A 17,945-nucleotide genomic window follows, 5' to 3' on the forward strand; every position below is an offset into this window, starting at 1 on the left:
TAGATAGATTCACAGGAACATCAGGATTTCTTAGTCAAGAAAAACCTGTACCATCTGCCAGGAAGAATTATCACAAATTACATTTACATCAGGATAATGGTGCAGAGCCCACATCCAAGGCTATGAGAAAATGACTACGGTTCTTCTTTGGTGATCACAATCCTAAGACCTCAATTCAAAAGCCTCAAACCGGTGAAAGCAGTTCACAAGCACAGGCTGTGTGTCCTGGAGGGACTGGAAAGGCTCTGTACGGAGCAATGGTCAAAACCCCTCCTGGAACCTATTAACCTCCTGGACCTATTAAAAAGCCACAGCAAGCATTTTTTCAGTTTTGTCAAAGCCTGAGGAGGATGTGTGGAATACCAATGGTGTGAAGAAACATGAGCTTTGTGTATTTAGGTATACAGTATATGCAATGCTCTCTGTGGAAAAAACACTTAATATACAGTAGCTCTTTACACTTCACATTTTCACCTGGTTCGAAGTTCTTACATGCGCAAGTTTTTAATATGCAGAACATGTTGTGTGACTCCTATCAAATGAAACTAAACAAATTGTACTATCATTGTCTGCACAGTTGATAACATTTAGACAAACTATATTACAGTACTACCATGTTTTTTTCACAAAGCAGCATTTTTAGAAATGTCTATGGGAATTTCTTAGATGAAATACCACTCAAATTGGAACTTTTGGCTGAAAATAGCATAAGAAATGAAGGAATAATGTGCATTTGAAAGAACCTAGTCTATGAGAAAAGTTGTACCACAAAATGTGCGGTAAAGGGTAATTTCTCCATTCTAAGGGCCACAAGGATGTGAGGCCACTCAAATGAAAGCATACAAACTACAGAATACATTTCTGCATCATGATTATACACACTATATTACAACACAGCATCTTATCATGGGCTGTCTCATTTGGAAGCCCCAAGTCTCTAGTTCCAGGGATATAAAAACGATGTTTCTGACTATAATAATGCCAGAGTTATTAATAGATACAGTTAGGTCCATAAATATTTGGACAGTGACACAATTTTCATCATTTTGGCCCTGTAGGCCACCACAATGTATTTGAAATGAAACAATTAAGAGGTGCTTTAAGTGTAGACTTTCATCTTTAATTTGAGGTTAGTTACATCCAAATTGGGTGAACAGTGTAGGAATTACACCCACTTTTATATGTGTATAGTATAAATTAGCTTTCGGTTTTACCATGGCTAAGGGTGTATAATATCATGTAAGCCCAACTTTGACTTAAATGATGACAACAGACCTTGAAGAGACACTTTCCACCATCTCTCTTCAGCAGCGCAGTCTCTAGCACTAGAAGAAAAGCAGGCATCTGGTCTTCCTGGTTGGCCATGGCATGGGGTTGTATGGAGTAGAAGCCAGGGTGCTGAACAGGCCCTTACATGTTTCCTGTGCAGTTGTACTCCCAGATCTGCAATGGCTGGCCCTCAGAGCCCTGGTATTACAGTGTCGTCCAGTGATGGCACACAATCTGCTTGGTGTTCATGGACCCCTCACAATCAAAACAGCCTGTTTACAAACCATGATAAACGAGCCAGCACTATCACACGGCCACTTCCACACACAGAAGTCCATGAAAAACAAAATAAAACTAAGTCGTGTCCCCATGGTTCTTTGACGATCCAATGTCCAAGCAATATTGTCAGAATGCTGTAACAAGCTGCAAATTGGCTTTGCAGTATGTAATGTTTGGACAGCTACACATGTCCTCTATGTAGCACAAAGTCCTTCCACTCAAGGCGTCATCTTAAGGCTAACACAAAACATAAATTAGTAAGGTAGATCAGTTTTTCTCAAACACTGGAATATAAGCCACAATATCAATTTAGCAAAGTTTCAAATCTCGTTGTACACATTAATTTATTTCACTGTCAAGGCAGATGTAGGCCTGCTCTACCCTACAACAAAAAACTGTAATACGATAGATCTTTTTTCATTACTTATTTTTGGCCAATCCTGTACATTTTAACTGCCTCCTGATTTTTAAGAAAATCTTGAGATGCGTCTCCCTCTAGCGTTCATGCCTCGTTGAAATGCTAAAGAGAAGTTAATCGTTTCAGAATGTATGGGCTTTCATATTGGAAATCTTATGTAAATTTCACACTTAAAACAATCCTTAAGGTTTTAGTTATATATAGCATTCAATTCATGTATTTCTTAGGAATAAGAAGAAAAAATATTGATTTATATATTTCAAAGATTATTACATTAATTGTCATCATTTATTGAGTATTCTCAAGTCATGTCGAGTCGTATATACTTATTTACTTTATAATTTCAGATCATTCAGTAACTAACCTGTAATAATGTCATATCCTGCAACAAAGTCGCCCTGGATACAGGTGTCTGCTAAGGATTAAAGTAATAATAATAAAGTAAAGACACTGATCAAAAGAAACTGAAATCTAACATAATAATGACTTAGACGTATATCCCCCATAGTAAAGAAGTAATTTCACTAGCCAGTAACTAAATTAAATACATACACATATAGAAATCATCAATCAGTTCTCTTTTAGATAAACAAATGTTTGCAAATAACCTTCAATACAGTCAATACAACCCTAAATGTAGTGAGTGGACAGGAGACTGCTGGATCCGATAACGTTTGTGACAGTCAAGCTGGTTTATAAAAGTTGTAGCGACCTGTACACGTTTTAACACATTGCCTACACTGTGCACGTCGGCAGGTTGTGCAAGTCAATACACCTCATAAACAAATTAAACGATTTCTTTATTCAACAGGCTGTTTTATATACCATATGCATAGTTTGTACATAGCATGAACTTCACTGTAGAGTAGCCATCATTTGCTAAAGAGGTGATATGGAATCATTCCCCAGTAGAAACTGTAGTCTTTATGCAAGTGGCTTGATTGACAGCTATGTGGAGGAATGAAATCCAGATCGGGCTGTACGAATTTCCCCAGAGAGGTTCGCATGGTCTCTGTTCTAGGAGCTGCTGTTTCCCGATGCATGCAGATCCAAACAAAATACATAAAGACCTCAGTGAATGATTTGTCGCAGAGGGGCCACTCGGTCTGTACATTTCACCTGGCCCAAAAGCACGCTTCTGAAGTCTGCCCGCTGATTGCAGGCATGCACGGGCAGTTTTGCCGTTTTTGCTCGGCTTGGGCAGGTTGGGTTAAGAGGACCCTCGCCAGCGGTCCCTCCTCCTGGTCTGACATCACGTCCCCAGCGCGTCTGTAGAGCCGGCGGGTCAGTGCGAGGCCGGAGCTGCAGCTGAGCTCTGCGGGACTGGACGCCAAGAAACCCGGCACAACTTTAACCTTGAACCCGCCGTCACCGATACAGAGGATGCACCAACATTAATCAACAAGAAGTTTTAATCGGCTCAGTTCTCCCACGGTCAGCCTTTATCTTCATCCTATGTGGGCTCTTTATGTGCAATTTTGGAAGTTTAAATTACCAACTCGTTTGAACTAGCAAATAGAGTCCTACGAACATATGAAGTATCTTTTGAACACTCAGATGAATGTCCAGTCTGATCTGGTGGCGGACTTTGAACATGTGGACAAGGGTAAAGCGCAGTATATCATGAAACACGTTCACAGCTTCAGGCTTCAGTGATAAGGTAAGATTCCTGGTCTGACTCTACACTTTGTCGCTCTTTTTAAATTGATTTGTGAACGTGTCAGTTACTTTCAAAGCAGTATATTTTACCTGCAACTATGCCTATATTTCAGTAGACTATATTGAAATAGATAGCAGTTTTTATTTTAATTTTGTCATATTTACCCGTTTCTTTCAGTTACAAAACTTGCATTATTAGTATTATTATTGTTGTTGTCGCCACTGTCCATAGTTTCTACACTGACGTTGTAAGGCGATTACTTCAAATTTTGCATTATTTTAAAATATTCATTTATATATATATTTATTTAGACTAAATAATCACTGTGTTTTGGATACGTGTGAAGATGATCAAAAATGACCTTCACGAAAAGTTGGGGTTGTGTGCTTTTGCTTGTTTTGCGTGTTTGAAAATGACCTAGTCAAAGTTCCGCTCACAAAGCAAAACTACATGTCCTTCCTATTAATGTGAGTGACGATAGTGTTATATTAATCAGCGGTAAAGGGGAAACAAACATATTGCAGATGTCAAATGTATTTATTCAGACTAAATGTGAGAGAAAGGCAACCTTTAGCAAAATAATTTAATTTGAGATGATATTTTAGTAAACCCACAAGAGATGAGTTTAGTTACTGTATTTTATTTTATGTTTAATATTTTATTTTTGGAACATTCTTCAACAGCATTATTTTCTCTAGGAATGAAAGGCAAAATACAATTTAATGAAGTAATCCCCCACTTACCATTTGTACTATATACATAGGATTTAGTCTAACATTTGTACTGTATAAATAGGATTTAGTCCACCTTTTGCTGTTGTGAGCTTTTTTCTGCTCCTGATTAAAGTCGTTTGAAATTAGTTCAAACCCAATGTCCTGCACTTTCGCAGCAGGAATTAATATTTCCGCTCATTTCAATCACGTATATTTGCATTTATACCCCAAGGTTTCGGCGCTTCTTCCAGTGCTGTAGGTTTCGGATAATGTTAGGAAGGTTTTGTAATAATACTGTTTAAATTAGAGGCCTTTCACTTTCCTTAATCCTCTTTCATCCCCTCCAATTCCCTTAAGCGCATGGGTTTAAATTTAAAATCGTGCGATGTTCAATCGACGGAGAATTCATCAGGAGCATGTGAACTTGTCACGAATAAAATGCACAGGGACGGTTTATTTTCTCCGCCTGAAGCGCATAGGAAATGTAATCCATGTCAACCAGAGACAGCGGGAGTGAAGTGGCGCTTGTTAGTCCCACACTGATGCGCTCCTGCTGTGGCGTGCTGGTGCATTCACCCAGGTAGCAATTTAACGTTGCAGAAACGTTGTATACATGCTACAGAAATGGTGTGGCAACGTGCATTTGTAGAGTTGTGTTGATGTAGACACAACGTTGTTTTGTCACCAACCACCCAACAACCTTGCAGCAAGGTTGTTAAATGTTGCAGAAACGTGTCTTTCTAGGGCAGATGGTTCATGCTGGGTAAATGAAAAGTACATGTGTTTTTTTCTTCCAGGGCCGCTCGATTGACTCGAGTTTTCCGAGGAGTAATGGATCTTTAAAGCCATACATGTGATGTGATTAAACGTATTGGAGTGATTGGTACTGCGAAACATCTTTACCAAACAGGTATTTTGTTAAGCAATATTTTCGAAATCCCCCCAGATCTCCGCCTCTCTTGTTGCAGCCCGCAGAAACGGACCCGTGTGCCGCCGTGTTTCAGCACCTCTGAAGGAACAGCTCCTTTTGCTGGATCTAATTTGGCACTTTTCAAAGCCCGGCGCAGCAAAAGTCAAGAAGGGAGTTTAAATAGAAAATTGCCATTTGAATTTCAACGGTTTCAACTCAAAATCAGGCGTGAAACCATTGAAGCCTCCCTGCTCTGCCTAACGCCACCCGTGCAGAAGAATGTGAACACGAACTCGACTGGATTCAACTCTTTTCGTAATGTGCGACCTGCCACACCGGGGGAAAGGAGAGGTCCAATCTTGCACCACGGCACGGGAAACATGTTTTCCGCAAAACATGATTTTCAGATAACCATTCCATAATAAATACACTGAATCTCAAATCAATTTGAACTGTACTTCCAAAGACGTATAAGAAGCTAAAAATGGAGCGCGATTTCATGAATTTCTTCTCCTTGAGGACCACGTTGTTCTGTTGTTTCATCTTATGTAAGTCAAGTAAGTGTTTTAAAGTCACTCGCCATCCTTTCATTGCTACTCGTGTGCGATTGTAAAGCATGGTCAATGATGAGAATAGAAAGGAGAGACTAAGCTACTTCTGGCTTCAATCAGAAACCTAATTTCAAATTTGAATTTGAAATGTCCTGATAGCTTATTATTGCCTGACTAATCATCTTTACAATGATTTAGATGGAGAGCTTTAACTTTATACTACTTGTTAAAAAAACAACAACAACAAAACAAAAAAAACCTCCTAACCTTTTAAAGTTAAAGACTGCCTTGCAGAATAGTAGTGGAAACCAACCATAGATAGTGTTTTAACTGTTCTTTCTCTATAGACTCTACTATTGTCTAGTTTTGAAATTACATATTTTAAACATAATTAAATTAATAATAGCTTTTAATGTGCTTTCAAAAATCAAAAAAATAATTTGTCTATGTACAGTTTGGGAAATTGCAAAGCTGAAATTAAACAACATAAGTCTCATACTACGGGGCAAGATACATTCCAGCATTAGCCCCATTTTACTCTTACTTTACTTTAATTTAGCTCTTTGCTCTGTTCCAGATGTCAGTTCATATTTGTCTTTGTTGTCATCTATTTCCACGAGCACCAAATACATCTGTCTGCTGAGTGCAGCAGGTATAGCTCCTACAAGCACTAAATATGACAATTGAACATGACAGAGAACTAAATCCTTACCTTAAGCTCTCAGGAACTGCTGGGAATCCACTTTTTATACTGTGAGAAATGGCTCAGTGACTGGGCTGGAACAGCACTATCTATTAAGGATGTGATGGTGCTGCTAGCTGGCTCATGTTACCTCACTCTCCTCCACTTTGATACTTCACACTGGCAGCTTTCAGCAGCCATGCAGCTGGACTGCAAAGATCAGTCCCAGATGTGCTGACAAATACATTTCAGGCAGCTTTTAATTGAAGTGAAATCCAGAGCCCGTGCCAAGACAGGTCAACAATAGATTTATGCTGCGCTCTGTTTCATTCCTGAGGCATAAATAAATGAATAATCAATGAATAAAAAAAACACAGCTAAGGGTTTCAAGCCTTCATGAAATTCAAACGACATGTGTAGGTTACTTATAAGTTCGTTGCTCTATATAGGCAATGAGAAGAGAAGTACTCAGTTAAACAAAGATGAAACTTAAAAAAAAACACTGTGAGACTAAAAGAACTAAAGATTAATACTGATCTGCTTCAATTCAATTCAAAGGTGCTAAAGCTCCATAGCAGTAATGGATCCAGATATAACATCCTCTTAGTGAAACAGCACTACAGAGCGTAATCAAATCACAGTCAATTCCAGGTGATGATGGTGCTTGTGGTGACAGCTAAAAGTGACTTGCAAGAATATATTCTGTAGCTCTACAGTATGGAGTGACCTGGTTTGTGACTGATTTCCTGTCATGCAGCAGTGTAGGAACTTCTAACAGACAAGCCATTGATTGAAAATGAACCAAACCAGAACAATACCGAATGCAATACCAAAACCCTGTGTGCAAAGATCTCATATTGTTCAATATGTTTTCTGAAACCAACAACAGACGAGACCTATTAGCTCTGCTTACATTGATATTCTACTTTTGTAGCATCCCCCCTCCATACACACACAAATAAACAGTGTGGTATTCCTAAGTTCTTGTTCTGGGTCACTGTACTAGTAGACTAGGGCACATTTATAGGAAAAACAGTTTACTTCCAATGTATATATAGGCATATGTTGAAGTGAGGAAAAAGGAGCATATGTGCCACTGAATATTGAAGCCGAGTGATGCATTGCACTCTAATGATGTGCAAAAGTCCTAAGTGAGTGTAGCTGCAGGATGGCACCCTGCCAACCATAGCAGGGTAAATTAGTAGACTCATTTCAGGCAGCATGCTAGGAGGGTAAAGCTGTGTTTCAGGGCTGCAGGAATCCATGGGCATGGCCCATTTAGTGGCTGACATAAACACTGAACACATATTTTCTGGGATTCATTCTGAATGCCATTTTAGTCTGAGGAGGCAGCTGAATGTCCTGAATTTGAAACTCGAAAGACACGCTTTGTGTGTGTCAAAGATCAGGAAGGTGTTCATTAGGACCATTCAATTCAGGAGAAACATCTAGTTGAGTATCAAGATTGACTGTTGAACCCTGTTGTCAACGGTCGTCCGTTAAATATTGTAAAACGAAAATACAGAGCAGAATTTGCTGTCATAGTCGATATTGTCAGTGTTCGATAACACGTTAAAATGTAAAAATGATGATTATCTTTTGTGGCAGAAAAATTGTGTGTGAGTCCATATAAAATAAATAGTTTATAGCACTATACCTTTCAGAAAGTAAGAATAACAACAATAAAATGATCCTGATTAGATACATAAGCATGAAAAAAATAGGCTACAGTTTTAAAGGCAGAACCCATGGGAAAATCCAACTTAAAAACTACTTCAAATAATGAAAAACAAACACACTGTATCTATCATGATGCATTTTTAGCATTTGCTGTTGTTGTTGTGGTAGTGATAGTAGGACATGTTCTTAGTATACACTCTATTAAATATCTCAAATATCAAAGGCATTTCATGAAATTATATTATTATTATTAATTAAATATTTAACAGGCAATGATAAGAATATATTGTGAGGTCACTCTTACCTGTTGACCACTAAATGAAAATGTTGTTATGCCTTTCCATGTGACGTATAAGCTTGTATTTGCATTAATGACAGCTGATTAGTCCAATATTATGTTGTATCATTAAACCATTTATTAATTTGAAAATGTGTAGCAGCATCACAGCCTTTTTCCAGTAGGGACTAGGGATAGTCAAATTCTGCTGTAAAGATACATTTATTTCTGTGTTCATAGAAATAGTTCAGATGAGGATATTAGCATGCATCACACTGTTTGTATTAGACTAAACCTGAAAGACTGGGTTCAGAATAAGATCGTGGTGACTTGGGCTCTCCACTTTGATTAGACTGTTTGGACTCAAGCTCTTATTCTGAGCACAAGAGATTGATGACCCTGTAAATTAAGAATTGACTGGTTGCAAAACCCCCCCAAAAAACTAACAAATAATCAAAGTGCATTGTGTAGACCCTGAACTCCTGGTTATTAAGTGAAAGAGCAAGTATGAATATCAATATATATTGAAGCATATAATTATACATCCCTAGGTGGTGCTTAGTTTAGTTAACATATGAGTATAAGAGCAGATGTACCAATCTGCGGCCGACATGTGATAAAGAGGGAGTGCAGTAATAATGCAATCAGTCTAGTTTAACCTGGGCACAGTCCCCACATGGATTTCCCCTCACACTGCATTTAGTCAGGCTTCACAGTCAATTAGAAAACACATTTCTACACAGACTGTTGGTTTGGCCTATTGGAAAACAAAATCACCTGAGGGAACAGATTTATCCAAAACATGGAAAACAAAAGCACCAGTGATCAGCTAAAGGGCTTTAACCCTGTTTCCTCCCTTCAGCACAACATCCCAGACATCATTCAAGAGTGCAGCAAGAAAGCAATTGTTAATATTCATGCTAGACCTGCCTTGTATCAGTTCCTTCAATCATTTTTCTCTTCTTTTATCATTCTGTTTATAAGGGTTACCATTGAAAAAGGGGCTTTCATTTCTAGCATTTCATCTACTTTTTAAACTGCAAGAATCATTAAGCCTTTCATTCCACAATGTAGTGTTTTCTACGAATAGCAGTAAAATCAGGGTTTCCAATACATTTTAAGCCTGATGTGCTTCACACCTGTTTTGATAAAAACAATCGAACACATCTTTTAATAATCCCTTCTTTCTCTTATATTTATTTGAAAAACAATGCCACATCAAAGTGTTAAAAATGCAGGTTAATACGTAAAAAAAGCAAATGGCAGAACTAGAGAACTAGTCAGACTCCACTTCTCCACTCTCTTCCATGGTTAAAGATAAGCTGCGCAGCCATAGACAGGGACAGAGAGGACGTCTATGTGAAACGCTGTCTTGTGCTTCTCGTCCGTAGTGTTCTGTCACGAGAGGTCTCACTCCCACGCCGAAGAGGAGCTCTTCAAGAAGCTGTTCATCGGCTACAACAGATGGTCCAGGCCCGTTCCAAACATCTCCGACGTCGTCATTGTCAAGTTTGGCCTCTCCATTGCCCAGCTGATTGATGTGGTGAGTGTTTCCAGCCCATGCTCATGATATAGTGCTTATAGCAACATTTTCCTCCAAAGCAAAGCACGGACAACAGCTTTGTTGCTGCCTGATAAATTAGGTGCGGTCATTCCTCAGGACATTTCTGAGACACTTTAAGCCGGCCAGTAAACTACAGACAGTTCTAAACATTTTTTTTTCAATGCATTTAATCTCTTTCTTATTATCACCCATGACTGACACCATTCCTATGGAAATCATTAATATTAGAGAGCTTACTTAGTAAAGGAGATCAATCAAATGTTTGAAATGATTAACAATGATCATTTATTATATATAATAAAATAATATAATAAAAAAATTTCACTGAACATCCTTTTCTGACAGGATGATGTTGAATTAATTACAGTAATCCTAACAATCAAGGAAAGCAAAGTTCTCAGTAAGGGACAATAACTCACCGAAGTGGCTTGTAGTTTTGAGGTGATTCAAATATTCCAGCACTATGAGCCATGCTGGCCTGCGTGAGTAATGTTAATTTCCATACAAAGCAGTTAAATTTCTTCTAAATTTCTTCTAAAGTTCTATTCTTCTGGAGAAGCACAGGCTGTAACTCCTCACTTCCTGTCCCTCTCTCCACAGGATGAGAAGAACCAGATGATGACCACAAATGTTTGGCTGAAGCAGGTAATGTGACAGGTGTTTCATAACCGATATACTTCCAGTGTGTCAACTCGGGCCAGCTTCAAGCCATGCGAGATCCAGGATAACCAAAGGGAGACTGCATCCCTTACAGGAGCAGAAGGGATGTAATCAGCAAGGCATTGTGATGAGTCAATGAAGGTGACTTCTGCCAAATAAGCAAACTGAGCAGATAATGCTCAAGCTACTGACAACAAGTGCCCTCAAAGAGCCGTGTTTTAATTGGAATCTTACTGTTAGGGCAATCTAACAGTGGCTTTCTGGCTTGTCTCCCTTAATGATGACATTATGCAAGTGTCTATTGGTATTCTCTATCCTTAAAATGGTGGTTAAAGTATTTAAGTCTGTAACTATTCAGAGCTGATCTGAATCAACAAACACTTGTTGCATGATACAGTAATACTCTGTGGATACTCTGGTGTGTGTTTTTTTCTCTATATTCTAACATTCTATTGCACAGAAAAATAATGTTTTAACTGTTTTAAGTGGGATGTGGTTAAGATCATAAAGTACTTCCCACTAGATGTACACAATTCAGAACCGATTGAAGTCCTCCCTGTTTGTTCTTTTTGGTGGCAGATTTGTAATTTGTTTCCCTTTTCCAAATAAGAGTGCAGGTAACACAGTCCAGCATGCAAGAACACCCTCCACATGTGTCCTGAGGTGTCTGAGACAAACCCAGCTGTGTTACACTCTCTCATCCCTAGGAGTGGAATGACTACAAGCTGCAATGGAAACCGTCAGATTATGACAACGTCACGTCCATCCGTGTGCCCTCCGAGATGATCTGGGTGCCGGACATCGTGCTGTATAACAAGTGAGTGGCAGTGTCTACAGGAGCAGTTTCGGCAGAGATCAAACAGTCTATTGTGCAGAAGGGAGTGAAAATATCTTCCAGGGAGAAGAGAACTAAGTAGTCACTGAAAAGCTTCCTGAAGTGAAATACTGTGCTGCAATGGTATGGGTAAATACATACGCTGTATCTTACTTGATCGATTAGCCCATTCAAATCCATGTGTTATGGATGAGAAGCAGAAACTCAAGAGAAGAAATCTATTTTATTTATCTTGGAAAACATGCAAGTCCCTTCCTGTGACGCTGTGGTACTGGTTTCATTATGGTAATCGCAAATCCCAGCACTTGCAAGAAATTAAATTTGAAACACACACATGATGAAATCCAGATTTCCAAAATTCAACTTCTTTAATGCTTGGTGAATCTGTGGAGGTTCACACCTTTAAGCACATCTCCAAATGAACCGATTTACACTGTTAAGGACTGTCTGGATAATGCAGCACTTTTCTAACTTTTTTAACTCTTTCAATTCCCAATTTGTCTGATGGTTTGGGTACCCAGTGTTGGTAGCATGTCTTAATAATGGGAAAATCACACTTAAGTGCAGAAGAATGTCCTGTTTGAAGGTTGACGTAAAAGATTGACTACAGATATTCCTACTATAGACAACTGCGCTATGCGATGCACACATGGTCCGTGAAGAGTTGTAAAAGTAATATTTCCTGCAGACTTCAGGAACATGATGCTACTGTACCACCTAGTGGATTGAATAAAATACTGGTATTTATTAATATATTAAACTGATCCACTCCATAGACCTTATAAATGCATTATTTCTTAACTTTTTTTAATTTACAAGATACTGTTATTTCAAAATATTCATGAAAGGGGAATTTGATTTAGTAATACCCAATCATCTCTCGTCTCATCAGTAACACAGCAAAATATATCTCTCTCTATTTACTCTATGTGTAAATTAGAGTCCAGAAGCCAAGAAAATTCATTAGCTCCTTACATTACCTGGATTGGAGGTATTAAAGGACAACACTTGAACAATAGTGGGACTCTTCATGTCACTACGATCCTTAAATGTTAGGATATGTATTTTGTTTATGAAAAATCCTCTCCAAAACTGTCTTCTATTTATCTCAGAGCCATGTGATTTACATACATTTTTAAATGTTTTGTTTCTTTGTTGTAAAGCAATGTTTACCTGCAGGTGTAGGCAGGGGCGTCGCAAGGGGGTAGGCATCCTAGGCAATTGCCTGGGGCCCCGGGCTGAAGGGGGGCCCCCAAATGGGAACCCCCCCCCCTCGGTCCGCTGCCCCCCGCTCTCAGGGAAGAAAGCTCCCCCCCACCCCCCCCACCCCGCTATCACGGAAGAAAACTCCGCCACCCCCCCCCCACGCGACATCACCGTCAGGAATTATTTTGCCTGGGGCCCCCACATACCCTAGAATCACCTCTGGGTGTAGGTGCATATTTGGTTTTCCAGTTCTTATTGTGCTTGTTCCTAGTGTTGCCGCCTACCACGGTTTACAGGAACTGGTTGTTGTAGTGTGGAAGATTGAACGTAGCACACAGTTTCCTGACCATGGCTCGAATTCATGGAAAAAAAGAGAGAATGACTTCAGGAATTATTTTATTGTTTCTTTTCTCCAAATCGGTTTCTCCAAAACACCTGTTTACAGAAACTATGAAGTATTAAGCATGTCTTACAGTAATCATACATGGTATTATAATTAGTTATAATTAGTTATAATGTTTGAATTGCTCTAGTACTGGAAATTAACTTCTATTAGATAAGTATGTCAAGAGAAAAATGTCTTCACTCCAACCTGGCTTGGATATTGTTTTGCACTACAGTTTTCAACCTATGGCATAGCTCTTTAATGATGTGACATTATGACACATTAGATCTTATTGAAGTTCCCTTACATAGGGTGTCCGTGTGTGATTGTACTTTCAGTGGTGTCATTTCTGTATAGCTGTGATCTCCAACCCTAGTCCTGAAGAGCCCAACCTTGTGAGTTTTAGAGTTCACCATAAATCACCAATTTCTAAAGACGGGGGACATTTGTTACTTATTGACCAATTAGGAAAGTACTACAGTGGGAACTATAGTCTTTGAGAGAATTCAGATGTTTGTTCCAAATTCATCTCCAAATGCTGGGATCTACCGATACAACTGCTGTTTTGACCACAGAATCTGTATTAATGTAACCTTGTTGCTGATGCTGTTGTCTAACCTTGGGCTCTGCATACCATACAGTGCTGATGGCGAGTTCGCAGTGACCCACATGACCAAAGCCCACCTGTTCTACACGGGCATGGTGCAGTGGGTGCCCCCTGCCATCTACAAGAGCTCCTGCAGCATCGACGTCACCTTCTTCCCCTTTGACCAGCAGAACTGCAAGATGAAGTTCGGCTCATGGACCTACGACAAGGCCAAGATCGACCTGGAACGCATCGAAAACACTGTGGACCTCAAGGACTATTGGGAGAGTGGGGAGTGGGCCATCATTAATGCAGTGGGCACCTACAACACTAAAAAGTATGACTGCTGCCATGAGATCTACCCCGACATTACATACTTCTTCATCATCCGTCGGCTGCCCCTCTTCTACACCATCAACCTCATCATCCCCTGCCTGCTCATCTCCTGCCTGACCGTGCTGGTCTTCTACCTGCCCTCAGACTGCGGCGAGAAGATCACCTTGTGCATCTCCGTGTTGCTGTCCCTCACTGTGTTCCTGCTGCTCATCACTGAGATCATCCCCTCCACCTCCCTGGTCATCCCCCTCATCGGCGAGTACCTACTCTTCACCATGATCTTCGTCACGCTGTCCATTGTCATCACCGTCTTCGTGCTCAACGTGCACCATCGCTCGCCCAGCACCCACAAGATGCCCCGCTGGGTGCGCAGCGTCTTCCTCGAGTTCATCCCCCGCTGGCTGTTCATGAAGCGGCCCACCCCGGACGAGAAGCATCGCCGCCTCCTGCAGCAGCAGCAGCAGGACCAGAGCGACACCAAGCTCAGCACCTCTAGGTACTGGCTGGAGACCGACGTGGACCTCAAGTACAGCGACGCCGAGCTGGGCATCCCCTCCTTCTCCCCCCCTCCCGCCGGCGCCGCCTCGGCCCGCCTGCCCACGTCCACCCACAGCCCCCTCCCGCAGAAACACAGCCTGCACCACCGACTAGAAGGAATGGCTCGCCAGCTCGGGGGCCGGGTCAACCCCACCCAGCGCCCTGCCAAGATAGACAACCTGGTGTCCGACCCCAACTTCCCCTTCTCCCCCAGCATCCTGCGGGCCCTGGAGGGAGTGCACTATATCGCAGACCACCTCCGGGCAGAAGACGCAGACTTCTCTGTAAGTGACCTTTTCTTTTTTAACAAATGGATGATAGAACATATAGCCAATCCAATTTTATATTTTAATTTCAACGCAGCGAGTAACATCTACAGAGCGCCACAAAATCATATGAACATGAATGTACTGTTTAGAAAAGTAGACATTTACAAATTACTCAAAAAATGGGAACTCTAGAATATTTCAATACCCACGTTTTCTTTGTTTGTTTCAACAGACATTGAGAGATTTCAAAACAGAGAAGGATGACAGAAAGTTGGATTTAAAACAATGTGTATATCCCCAGTGATCCATGCCCCCTCTTTTGTACTCCATAAGCTCTCCTCAGTGCATCAATACTTCACACTGACCGCTGTGCAAGACCAGTTCCTAATCCTACTCTGCTCACTATGGAGGTGTAATGTAACCCTCAATTCCTATAGTTGTATTTTCTACTGTATTGTTTGTGCTTCTTTCCCAAATCAATTGCATTACAGAGTTCTTAACTTGCAACTGCATTTTGTGCAAAGATAACACAGAGCACACGGGTGAGGGCTGAATCAGAGCCATCATTTAACTTCTACATTTTATGCATTGAATTTCTTGATCAGAAGCTTTAAAGGTTTACTGCCTTGCTGCAAATAGCTGGTGTAAAAAGGATTCTCCTGATCAGATCATCCATTTTAATTGATTTTATTTCTTCATTTCTCATGTCTTGATGAAGTAACCTTTTGAGGCTGTCGTTTTCTTTTTCATGTATTTGCCTTCTCTTATCTGTATTATCGCACATGTAAGCTTATTTTTCTTGGTCTCATTTGCAGGTGAAGGAGGACTGGAAATACGTCGCTATGGTGATTGACCGCATTTTCCTGTGGATGTTCATCATCGTGTGCTTGTTGGGTACGATTGGGCTCTTCCTCCCACCCTGGCTCGCCGGGATGATCTAGGCACGTCTCTCTCGACAGAAAGACGTTCGTGTGAATAGAGGCGGCATGTGAGAATGGCCGAGGCCTGCATGACCTGGATCCTCTGTCTTGATGTCACGATGACACACACCACCAGCTGGAGTGCAGAATGGTTTTCTCAGGATACAAAATGCATATCCTACACGTTTCTTTCTTTTTTTTTTCTCTAAATGAAAACGTCCTGGATCTCTTCCTTTAAAGGAGCCCCTTGATATTCTGGACATTTTCACTCCCTGGTATTGCTGCCATTGAAATGGTTCGATTGTATTTTTAAATGCAATGCTGTACTGTATAATAAAATGTACTCAACACTCTTCTCTGACTTGACTTGACTTTGCTCTGGGCACTGCAGTGATATCCATCACCAATAGGGATCTGTGCAATAGAACGAAGAGAATCTACAGTAATAGCACAGGTGTTTGGTGCACTGAACATTTAAACCTCTGCCAGAGAATCAACATCAAAGGCAAATCAATACCATGCATGCCAAACCAGTACATTTATTTCAAATGATTCTACTCAAGGTACTAGACAGCACCTGCAGCCAATGTAATTGGTTTTCTTCCCCAGCTACACCATTCAAGGTTTGTTTTGTTTTTTTTGGTTTTGGGGGGAGAGAGAGGAGAAGCAACCAAGGTTGCAGATTTGTGTTTTGAACGTTGTTTTGTTTCCCTGTTTTGTTAGGAGAGACTGGCTATGACTTTGGACCAGTTGTTTTATTTCTTTTTCTTTTTCATTTTTCTTTTTTTCTGTATAAACCTCCCCAGCATTTGCCATTAAAAGGACAATTATAAAATAAACCCAGCCACTGTTTCCTTCGCTCTGTTGTCTGCCTCCACTGTGTTCTGCCTGGGAAGCTGTGTGTGCAGTGTGAAAGTTTACATTATTTTAACCAATCCAAAACTATTATTGTGCTACAATTATGAAGAATATCATGTACAAAATCAGTGTGAAAACACAGGCTTGTTCAAAGGCATGGCTAATTGAGTCATAACTCCTAAAGGCTTGGTGCTAAAGGTTGCTGAGCTGGGAGAAATGCTGTACAGCAATCTCATCATTTCCAGGCTTTTGTTTTACACATCCCATTGCATTTAATTCCACCATCCTGAACCAGTGAAACAAAGACCCATCATTGTCATCATCAGCCAGGAACAATGCCAAACAGATATGTAAATCTGGCATTTCCCCGCGAGGGGCTCAGGTGGACTAAAACGCTAAGGTCGCCGTCATTCACTAGGCCCATCATCAGTTTGTCATGATTATTTCCCTCTACAGAGGAGACCCAAATTATAACACTTGTGGCCTGACAGACATCTTTTGGAGGAAGAGTTGCGCTGTGAACTACAAAAAGAGCAAATTAGGGCAGATCACTCACAATGGCGGAGTAGAGGACAGCAGTGCCAAGGTATCTGAGGAGATGTTTAATTGCACCCTTCCCCAGGGTGGACCTCCTCGGTGGTCTCACACAGAAAAAAACCCTGCCTGGCTCTAGCCAATATCTTCAGTGAATTGGTGAGCTCTGATCCCCTTGATAAGCCTTGGCTTGTTCCCTGAGAACAATGCCTGCCTTTTTTCCACAATAAATATTAGGCAGAGATGTGTGAATTTCTTGCCAAAGGGATGAGAAGTGATTCAAGCTCAGGGAAAAGCTGCCCCGCGTCCTCCAATCCTCACTGCGAGAGATGCCCTTTCTCATCCTCAGGGTCACTGTGTACCTCCTGCACATAAGCCATTTTAAAGTGTGTTTTCTCTACACACACTAAAGCACAAACAGCCTGAACAGCTTGGCTAGAAATTTCAACCCAAGGGACACTCCCCAGTACATGCTTCACATTATAACACACAGGCCGGAAGCTGTGGCTTGGTAAAGTGTAGTTCGGTAAGACATTGTAGTGGACCTCTGACTGTATTGTATTGAACTGGTTTCCCTCAGGGAAGGAGGGAGAGGAGCTATTATTATGTAGGATAAACCTAAACTGATCAAACTGGAGTGGGTAAAGATATCAAAAACACAACTTCAATCACTGCATCTCCACAACTGCGAACAATTGGAAATGACTCTACGGAGACGTTGTGTAACAGCATTAACACAGACAGCACTACATCATTCTGATCTACATGGGGGGGGGCTTTAATTGTTATGCAATCGGTACAGGTGTGAGCTTCTCA

General features: G+C 40.7%; 1 protein-coding gene across 1 annotated transcript; it reads left to right on the plus strand.

Annotated features, from left to right (window-relative positions):
- The first annotated feature begins 2,995 nt into the window (after positions 1–2,995).
- On the plus strand, positions 2,996–16,087 carry chrna2b (cholinergic receptor, nicotinic, alpha 2b (neuronal)). Its single transcript, XM_066710619.1, has 7 exons — positions 2,996–3,626; positions 5,137–5,806; positions 9,831–9,982; positions 10,604–10,648; positions 11,371–11,480; positions 13,731–14,832; positions 15,633–16,087. The coding sequence occupies exons 2-7, from the start codon at positions 5,734–5,736 to the stop codon at positions 15,756–15,758; spliced, it is 1,608 nt and encodes a 535-aa protein (XP_066566716.1). The 5' UTR covers positions 2,996–3,626; positions 5,137–5,733; the 3' UTR covers positions 15,759–16,087.
- Positions 16,088–17,945: the final 1,858 nt, after the last annotated feature.

The sequence above is a fragment of the Amia ocellicauda genome, chromosome 1, assembly GCF_036373705.1.
Source record: "Amia ocellicauda isolate fAmiCal2 chromosome 1, fAmiCal2.hap1, whole genome shotgun sequence".
In the NCBI taxonomy this organism is placed as follows: domain Eukaryota; kingdom Metazoa; phylum Chordata; class Actinopteri; order Amiiformes; family Amiidae; genus Amia; species Amia ocellicauda.

What these genes read in the sequence shown, in the direction of transcription:
- chrna2b (XM_066710619.1), top strand. Translation starts at nt 5,734, where the DNA reads ATGGAGCGCGATTTCATGAATTTCTTCTCCTTGAGGACCACGTTGTTC. An exon ending in TTTCATCTTATGTAAGTCAA is followed by an intron (nt 5,807 to 9,830) that starts GTAAGTGTTTTA and finishes TCTCGTCCGTAG; the next exon opens with TGTTCTGTCACGAGAGGTCT. An exon ending in CAAATGTTTGGCTGAAGCAG is followed by an intron (nt 10,649 to 11,370) that starts GTAATGTGACAG and finishes TCTCATCCCTAG; the next exon opens with GAGTGGAATGACTACAAGCT.